The 9,950-nt window shown below is 39.1% G+C and overlaps 1 protein-coding gene across 1 annotated transcript; it reads right to left on the reverse strand.

Annotated features, from left to right (window-relative positions):
- Nucleotides 1-5,394: 5,394 nt before the first annotated feature.
- LOC126076374 (olfactory receptor 6C2-like) lies at nucleotides 5,395-6,366 on the reverse strand. The gene has a single exon (XM_049884911.1). The coding sequence runs from the start codon at nucleotides 6,364-6,366 to the stop codon at nucleotides 5,395-5,397; it is 972 nt and encodes a 323-aa protein (XP_049740868.1).
- Nucleotides 6,367-9,950: the final 3,584 nt, after the last annotated feature.

Raw genomic sequence — 9,950 nt, forward strand, 5'->3', positions numbered from 1 at the left:
CATGTGTATGTTTTTAAGTTGATTCTAGCCACATATTAAAAGAAAAATAGATTATGGCCAGAGTTTAGTCTAGAAATAAAGGAAAAATCTATGTATCAGAAAAAATTATCCATATGATTTATCATATCATCAATTTTTAGAGGAGATATTACAGGAATAAATAAATAGATGCTGAAAAATACATGCCAGGTTAGTATCTAAATGATAAAAGGAGCTCATGTTGCAAGAGGCTATACAAATAATTCAAAAGGAAAATAAGAACAGAAATAGATAATTTTCATGATAGCAAATCCAATTGAGCAAAAAATGTATTAAAATTTGCTCAAACTCACTATAATATTCAAATCCAAATTAAGTGATACCTAGATAAATAAATTATGTTGAAATAGCTCTTATGCATCTTGCTTATTGCAATCCTTGGAAAATGGCTGCTTTCACACCGTGTCTGTTGAAATGTAAATTGCCAAATTTATTTTGTAATTACGCAATCATAAAACATTTTAGCTGAAAAAGCAAATTTCCAGTTTTGCCAAGAGGGAGTAGCCCCATTTCTTCCAGTTCCCCCCCTCCATACAACTAAAAAAATGTGGATATAACACAAAAAACAAGCATAGGAAGTTTGTGAAAAATGGAAAGAAGGTGGGCTGCCTAAGATCCTCCAAAACCAAAACCCACTGCCTTCGAGTTGATTCCAACTCATAGCGACCCTATAGGACGGAGTAGAACTGCCCCACAAAGTTTCCAAGGAGCACCTGGCAGATTCAAAACGACGACCTCTTGGTTGGCATCCAAAGCACTTAACCACTACACCACCAGGGTTTCCAAGATCCTCAGGGCTTGAGAAGTTACATGGCCGTGAGTTCCCTGGGTTTCCTAATTTTTCCCATAAGTCCCGGACAGGACATTGCATAAGTTTCACATCCAGAGCCACCAACAGGCACAAAGAAAATAAGCTCCAAGAAAAACCTGTTCCCCTAGCCAAATGACTGAGAAAAGGGTGGCCTAACAACAGAAACCCTTTTTGTCAATACCCACCCTACTGCAGGAAAGCTCAACCAGAGACCCCAAACCACCACACCCCATGTGGTTTCAGTGGTTCAGTGGGACCAGGTGGAAGGTGATCTTCCACCCCACTCTACCCAAGCCCCATGGAAGCAGGTTTTGAGCTCCAGTCCTCCCACCTGAGTGATGTTGGCAAGGCCAAGCAGGGAGCTCATCTCCCATATCCTACCTTGCAGAACCATGCAGTGCTCCAATTCCCCCAACCAGGGTAGTTTCAGTGGTGTCTGAGCCTTGATCTACCCAGCAGCACTGAGACTTGACAAGGTAGTGCAGGGTGGGGCTAGTCACAGCTAGGCTTCACCTCCCTTCCCCACACCACCACGTCAGTTAGACCCAGCAAGAGGCTGAGCCTTAAGCACCATCAGCAACAAAGAAACTGAAGAAGGCATTGCAGGTTAGGGCTGGTGAGCATCCCACTTTCTGCCATTATTTGTGTCAGCAAGGTCCGCTGAGTAACTGAACCTACACATCCACCTAGTATCAGTGACACAGGAGATAGTGGGAAGTGCTCTTGTTTCTTGCTATCCTGCAACTACAGAGTGGTATGAGATATTCCTGATGGTAGCCAGGCCCAGCAGGGAGTAGATCATAAACCTGGAAGCACATCAATAAAACTGAGGCTACCAGGGTCTTGACGAGATATATTATCATTAAGAAAATGACCCTTAACTACAGCGATTAGATTTTTCTAGCCAATGTCCAAGGCCACGTGATTTCACACACTCTTCTCAGTTCAATATCATGTTAGTTTGTGAGGAGATCGAGTGGAAGTATAAATCGGTGATGAGAAACCATATGTCATTAAACTACATTCATACTCCAGGGATAAATGAAGGTTTGAGTTTTATATTTCTGTTTGTTATCTACACATCAAGTGCAACTGGGGACCTGACCGTCACTACCCTCACTTTAATGTATTCCCATCTTAAAACTGCCATGAACTTTTTCCTCAAAACTTCTCCTTTTTAGGATACCAAGGAGTATCAAGGAACTTGTGGGGCTTCCAAGAAAGAAGGACTCTCGCCTACAGATGATGGCCTGATTTGGACTTTCTAGACTCCAAAACTGTGAGAAAATAAATGTCTATTCTTTAAAGTCCTCCACTTACAGTACTTCTGTTGTGACAGCTCTAACAGACACGCTACAATTAGGTAGTTTGAAAGAACATGAATTTATTTTCTTACAGTTCTAGAGGCTAAAAGTCCAAATCAGAGTATTGGCTGTATTGATTCCTTCCTTGTACGTACCCCAGGTATTTCTTGGTTCCTTGACTTACAGACGACCTCATATGGTGTCTTCTCCCATGTCTGGCTCCCCCCACACTGTGTGTACATATTTTTGTGTCTCATCTTTGCTTTTTAAACTTGAAAATGATTAGATTTAGAATTTACCCTACTTGAGTGTGATCTAATTGGCTTAAGAAAGAAAAACATATTTCTAAATAGGATTACGTCCACAGGTATAGATGTTAGGATTCCAACACATATTCTGGCCCACAATTCAATCTATAACATTTAACCATTTGACTCCCCAAAACTCATGTTCTTCCCATGTGCAAAAAGCGTATTCACCCTATCACATCATCCCAAAAGTTTTAACCCATGCCACCATCAACCCTAAGTCCAAAATCTCATCTCCTGGATAGTCTAAATCAAGAAGAATGAGAATATGGGTCTGTTCCATCCTGGCGCAAAATTCCTTTCCATCTATGGACCTTTGAAAACTAGAATACAAGTTATCTGCTCCCAAAGTATAATGGATGAATAGACACAATGTAGGCATTCCCATCTGAAATAGGAGAAAGTGGATGGAAAGAAGGGGTCATGGGTACCAAAGCAAGTCCAAAGCTCAAAAAAGCTAATTTCACTAGCTGTTAAGGGTTGAAAATAATCCTCTGTTTTCCAGGTACATGTGGGCAACGGCTCCACCCTCCGGAATCTGGGCCTTGCCCATGCTGTCCAGATTCTGGGTGGTGGTCCCCTGGCCCTAGGCATTAGCTCTGTCTTTACAGAACTGCAACTCCACATCCTTGGCTTTGGCTGGCCTCATTCTCCTGACCTACCTGAATGGTGATCCCACCCCTTCATTTCCAGGCAGCTCCCTTCTCATTCTTCTGGCCCACTGGCACAGCAGCCTAAACCCCTCTATTTTCAGTGATAGCCCCATTCTCTCGAGCCACTTGAACACCAGCCCCACACTCCAGACCTTCCAAAAAATTTTAAGTAATAGTTTCAGCTTATCTTATTCTATCATAGTCCCAGAACTGGAAGAGCTATATTTATGATTTTTTATTATTACATTTTTTTTATCCTGTTAGTTTATTTTTAAATCTTAAATTCTTGTTTACTTTCAAAAGGAAATTACTGCTTTTTGCACAGGGATTGCAGGAGGCTACCAGGAGAATTCTTTCTTTATTTTCAGTAAATTTGCAGATATAATTCTTATTATACTTCTAAATGCAATTTTATGTGGTTTTCTTCATTACAGGATTACATTTTTAGGAAATCTGTTTTTATCTTATTTTAATATATATTAATATTGTGGGCTAACTAATGTATCAAAGAGACTCAAGAATATATAATGTTAGATTCTTTCTTCTCGTGAATGGCTGCCACATATAACCTGTGACTTCAGAGGTTACCTGGGAATTGGCATTCAAATGGCAAAAGAGAAAACAGCATGGAAGTTCCCTCAAATTCCCTCATCAAGCTAGAAAACTCCTGACTTACTTGTTTCCAATCAGTTTTATGTGTGCCAGCAATTCCACACACAGTTCTTTCCTAGATGTAGCTCTCAGGTCTGCTCTGTTTCTTCTTTCATTTTTGTTACTTGCTGTTATGTGCCATCAGCCACTTTCAACTCACAGCAATACTGTAAGAGAGAGCAGAACTACCTTATAGGGCTTCCTTTCCTGTAATCTTTACAGAAGGAGATAGCCATGTCTTTCTCTCACGGAGCCACTGTGTAGGTTCAAGCTGTCAACCTTTAAGTTTGTAGCCAAATGCTTAGTCGTGGTGCAACCCAAACCAAAACCAAACCCATTGCCATTGAATTGATTTCAACTCATAGTGACCCTATGGGATAGAGCAGCACTGCCCCTATAGGGTTTCCAAGGCTGTAAACCTTCATGGAAGCAGACTGCCACATCTTTCTCCTCTGAAATGGCTGGTGGGTTCAAACTGCTAACCTTTTGGTTAGCAATCCAGTGCTTTAACCACGGTGCCACCAGGGCTTCTTTTTTATAACTTAATGGTGACTAGTTTATGCCTATCTGAAACAAAAGCCTTGCTTAGAAAGAAAATTCCCTTAATATAACCTGTGTTATAGAACTGAATCTTTTTAACTGAGAACTCATAATTGGCCTTCATTTCTTAAAGTTTTTTTAGTCTTATTTATTATTTTTATTCTTACTGTTTAGGCTTTGGAAGCAGTTGGATTTTAAAAATTTGCTATACCCCAGATTTTTGTATCCTTTTTACTCTCTTTAATTTCTGCACTCAAACCAGCAAATTTTAGCTCAAACTCATTCCTATTCTACAAAACCTTGCTAAATGTAGCAAGTAGTAGACAATACACACTATTGGCTTTGTTCAACTACTTTCCTGAGATGTAATCTCAGTAGACATTTAGTCGACCTTCCAAATAAGGTACTGTTTTACTAAAAGTCTTCAAGTTTCCTGTCTTCAGTGTGAGTTTCCTCACTGCTTTCCAAAAGTAGCATATCTTAGGTTTTTTAATAATAGCTAAGTAAAATAGTTCCCTAGATGGGCAATAGGTCAAAAAGAGCAGAAATTTATTTCCTACCCACATAAACAGTTCATGGAGATTTCAATTTAGGGGTGGTAGGGGAGGTCTCTATATAGTCCTTCAGACATCAAAGCTGTTCTAAAGCTTATTCATCATCAACATGAAGCTTACAAGGTCATGTAAGTGTGGGTATCTGGTCAGCAGGTGGGAAAAAGGCATTGTGGATCACTTATGGGGTTATTTATAGTCTAGCACCATCAATGTTGCACATCACTTCCACTCTCACTGGGTTAGCCATACCTCATTTACCCAGTCACATGCAACTGCAGTGAAATTGGAAAGATGTGATCTACTCTGTTTCCCAGAGAGTAGACAACATATTTGGCAAACAACACTTCCATCCAGATAATGACAGTGAACATCCTCTAAGACTTTGGTTTTAATAGAGGGTAGAGAATGAATTCATCCGAATTTACAGAAAGTAAGTTTAAAGAGAAAGTAAGAACATTAATATGACTGGAGTATGAATTATATAGAGACAAATGGTCTTAGAGGCATCAGGTTTGTGACCATTCATCCTCTCTTTTAATTGGATTCATCAACCTTCCTTTTACCTTCACATCTTTGAGAAGAGTGCATTTTTTTTTTCATTGAGTCATTGAAAGCTTGCTTCACTTGCTTGTTTCTCAGTGTGTAAATAAAGGGATTCAACATTGGTGAAATAGAAGTAATAAGGAGTGAAATGCCTTTATTAATTGCCACCTCGTCCTTGGCCGTAGGTTTGACATAAATGAAGATGCAGCTACCATAAGTAATGGAAACAACAATCATGTGGGAAGAACAAGTGGAGAATGCCTTTTTCTTTCGCTGGGCAGAGGGGAACCTTAGAATTGCCCTGATGATATAGATGTAGGAAAGAACTACACATATCAGGGTGATGATGAATGTCAACACAGCACACGCGATAACCATCTGTTCTATCAGCCATGTGTCTGAGCAAGAGATCTTCAGGATAGGAGATGCATCACAGAGAAAATGATCAATGACGTTAGAATCACAGAACTCCAGGCCCAAACCCAAACTAATTGGTGGAAGAATGATCACCAGTGCTGCTGCCCAACAAAAGAGGATGAAGTTCTTGCATACTCTGTTGCTCATGATGGTTGTGTAATGTAGTGGTTTGCAGATGGCCACATAGCGATCACAGGACATGGTGGCCAGGAGAAAGAATTCTGTTACTGCAAAGAGGTCTATAAATAAGAGTTGACTGGCACAAGCACCATAGGTGATGGACCTGTCCCCAGAAGACATGCTATACAAGAATCTGGGAACACAAGCAGTTGTGAATGAAATTTCTAAGAAGGAGAAATTTTGAAGGAAAAGATACATTGGTGTTTTAAGGTGGGAATCCACCAGAGTGAGGATGATGATGGTTAGGTTTCCAGTTACACTTAACATGTAGGAAAGAAATAGAAAGATAAATGTCAGAATTTGTAGCCAAGGATCATCTGTCAGTCCCAGCAAGATGAAGGTTGTTAGTGCTGTTTGATTTCTCATCCTTGATTATTGTTTCTTACAGGATCTGTTTGGAACAATAGTAAAGATTTAATATGAGGAACTTCAGAGTCATAGCCAGCTTCTAACTTCAAGTGAAGTGAACATGAGAGCGAATCCTGTGCAACTGGTTAGTGGAGAAGCAATCATCAAACATATCAATGCTTGTTTACCTTCTCTTTGCATCCACAACCTGGCCATACATATTTCAATCACATGTTTTATACCGTTGTTACTAATGAATCTACAATCTAGCTCTAATTGCTGTCAATTTAACATATATTATAAACATTGTTGAAATCATGTCCCATTTTATAAGTTGTTTTAGGGTCAACTATTCTGCCTCCCCCGACCTAACCTGAAGCATGCTTCTAGTAGAAAACCCATTGCTGATGAGTCAGTTTCAACTCATAGCAACCCTACAGGGGAGGGTAGAACTGTCCCATAGGGTTTCCAAGGAACAGCTGGTGGATTTGAACTGCTGATCTTTTGATTAGCAGCCAAGATCTTAGCCACTGTGTCATCAGGACTCCGCTTCTGGTAGTTGTTGTTGTTTCTGTTAGGTGCCATCAAATTGGTTCCAACTCACAGAAACCCTATGTACAACAGAATGAAATGCTGCCTGATCCTGTGCCATCCTCACAATCGTCGTTACGCTTGAGCCTGTTCTTGCAGCCACTATGTCAATCCATCTCGTTGAGGGTCTTCCTCTTTTTCTCTGGTCCTTTACTTTACCAAGCATGATGTCCTTCTCCAGGGACTGATCCCTCCTGACAACATGTCCAAAGTATGTGAGATGTTGTCTCGCCATTCTTGCTTCTAAGGAGCATTCTGGTCGTACTTCTTCCAAGACAGATTTGTTCATTCTTTTGGCAGTCCATGGTATATTCAACATCCTTCGCCCACACCATAACTCAAATGTGTCAGTTCTTCGGGCTTGCTTATTCATTGCTTATCTTTCGCATGCTTATGAAGCAATTGAAAACACCATGGCTTGCATCAGGCATGCCTTAGTCCTCAAGGTGACATCTTTGCTTTTTAACACTTTAAAGAGATTGTTTGTAGCTCCCAGTGGAGAGGCCCCAAAATAAGCTAACAGTGGTCTTTATTAAGAAAATTCTAGCATGCCTATATTGGCATACACATTACTTATTCAATAGGTAATGAGTACTTATCACATGGTACCCTCTTTGAGGCAGACTTCAGATATTTTTTAACTAGACAGATTTTCTTTAAGACTTATTTTAATGCATTAAAGTCTAAACTTTTCTAGGTTTTCCCCATAAAGAATTATTTTACATACATTTGATGGTATTGTACAGTGATGGTGAACATTCATTCCTCTCTATTGTACTGAACATTCTTATTCTTGGTATTTTATTTCCTCCTGAATATCATGAAGATGTGGAAATGTCAAGATTTTAAAAGTGGTACTCACTATTTTCCCTCTTCCACAATCAATCTGAGTCTCTTTTAGTGACTTTATTTCTTCTTTTTTCCTCCTATTTTCAATTTATCACCAGGTCTTGTCGTTTCTGTATGCTTACTATCCTGTTAATTTACTCCTTTTCTTCCACCCCTCACACTACTACCTTAATTCTGGGTGCCTATGTTATTTATTTATTTATGTTATAGCTGGAAACCCTGGTGACGTAGTGGTTAAGTGCTATGGCTGCTAACCAAGAGGTTGGCAGTACGAATCTGCCAGGTGCTCCTTGGAAACTCTATCGGGCAGTTCTATTCTGTCCTAAAGTGTCACTATGAGTCGGAATCGACTTGGCGGCAGTGTGTTTGGTTTGGGTTTTTTATCTTATAGCTGGAATATTTCAAAATCATATTAACTTATCTTAACATATATCTTCGGTACTCCTCATTTAATCTTTTAGAATCAATGCATTTAGACTTGTTTCTGTTTCAAGCCCAGATGTGATTATTCCTCCCCTATCTGCTGTGGAAAAATGTTTTTCAACTATTATTAACTGATGCTCTCCCTTCACTAGGTGTTTCCTTGACACCCTTGGTGCAGCTCTCATTTAGACAGAAGTTATTTTGAATTTAGGCAAGAGCTGTGGAGAGGAGGAGAAGGAACACATTCCAGAGTTGAGATTTCAGAATTGAGATTGCTGGAATGTTTTCAGGCACTTACCATTTTATTAAAAGGAATAAATGATGAGTCAGAATAGGGTTTCCCATAGTAAGGGGCTTTATGAAATTTCTTAAGGGGATAAGAGAGTTGTAGGAAAGGTTGGAGAGTTTAGTGGTTCTAAATGAGGTCTCAACGTTGGGATCTTCCCCCCTCTTCCACTGCGGAGTCAGAAGGGCAGAAGGAAGAAAATTAAAGATTTTTTGGGTTATGATCCTTTGTAGAAATATAAGGAGAATAATGCAACTGACCCATTAGTTTTAATCCCTTCAATTGTTCTTTTTTACCATTATCATAAAATGTAAGCTTCTCAGTTAGCATTTAAGGCTCTCTCTAATCCAGTAACAACTGATACAATTTATCTAATTTCTTGCCTTACCCTACTAATATATTTGTTCTGGCTGCTAACAAAAGAAAGTATACAATAGTGATAAAGTATAGTCTACAAAGTCAGACTGCTGAATTCATGCCTCCTGGTTCAGTTTTCTTCACCTGACCTAATCTAGTTGCAGTTTTCACAAAAGCAATTCTGAAAATTACCTCTGGACATTCCCACATGTGTTTCTTCTGCCTTTATCATCTCTCCACTGGTACTCTGTAACCTCTTATCTCACTTTTTCAAGTTTCAGTTTAGGTATTAATTCTACCAGGAATCCATCTATGATTCTCCAAGATGGAGTTAGCTTTCCCTCTAATTGTTACCACTGTTCCTATGATTATGCTTCCAAAAGCTCTTTTGACTAGTCAGATTATATTGACAAATTTTGTTTTAAATATTATTGTGTAGTAAGTGCTCCTTGAAATTTTGTGAAAATAATGAAAGAATAATATCATATTTGCCTTATAAGTCAAGAACAATGTATCTTCTTTAATAAAGGACTCCAGGTGTTCTGATTTTCCACCATTGCAAGGTGGAAATGGATCTCCCATGGAGATCCAAGAGTTTGTTATGTGAATGGTTTTCCTACGGTCTGTTGAATTGAGGCACTTTTCTTCTATAAAAACAGTATCTGTGGTTTATAGGTAGCTTCACTGAAAAGAAGCACCGATTCAGGCTCAAAGGAAGAAATATTTAGTAGGTGAGCGAGTTACCATTTTACATAGGTTGACCTTTCTAACCTAAGTCAAGAGAATTCTTAAACTTCCAAGGCTTTCCTTTGGCATCTTAACTCAGAGCAGTGTCAGATTCCAAAAGTCTTCTTTTTTTTCTAATCATCATAACTTATGTTCTCTGATACAATAATGTTAAGGAAAAGTTCTGATAAACTAATTTAACTCGGACATATTTTCTATTTAGTGTATTTCCAGGAATATTTCTATTTATAATCAGCTCCTTTAAAAAAAAACAACCTGTTGCCATGGAGTGGATTCCAACTCATAGTGACCCTATGGTACAGAGTAGAACTGCCCCATAGAGTTTCCAAGGAGCACCTGGTGGATTCCA

The sequence above is a fragment of the Elephas maximus genome, chromosome 4 (assembly GCF_024166365.1).
Source record: "Elephas maximus indicus isolate mEleMax1 chromosome 4, mEleMax1 primary haplotype, whole genome shotgun sequence".
NCBI classification, from domain to species: Eukaryota; Metazoa; Chordata; class Mammalia; order Proboscidea; family Elephantidae; genus Elephas; species Elephas maximus.

Coding starts and splice junctions, on each gene's coding strand:
- LOC126076374 (XM_049884911.1), bottom strand. CDS start 6,366: ATGAGAAATCAAACAGCACTAACAACCTTCATCTTGCTGGGACTGACA.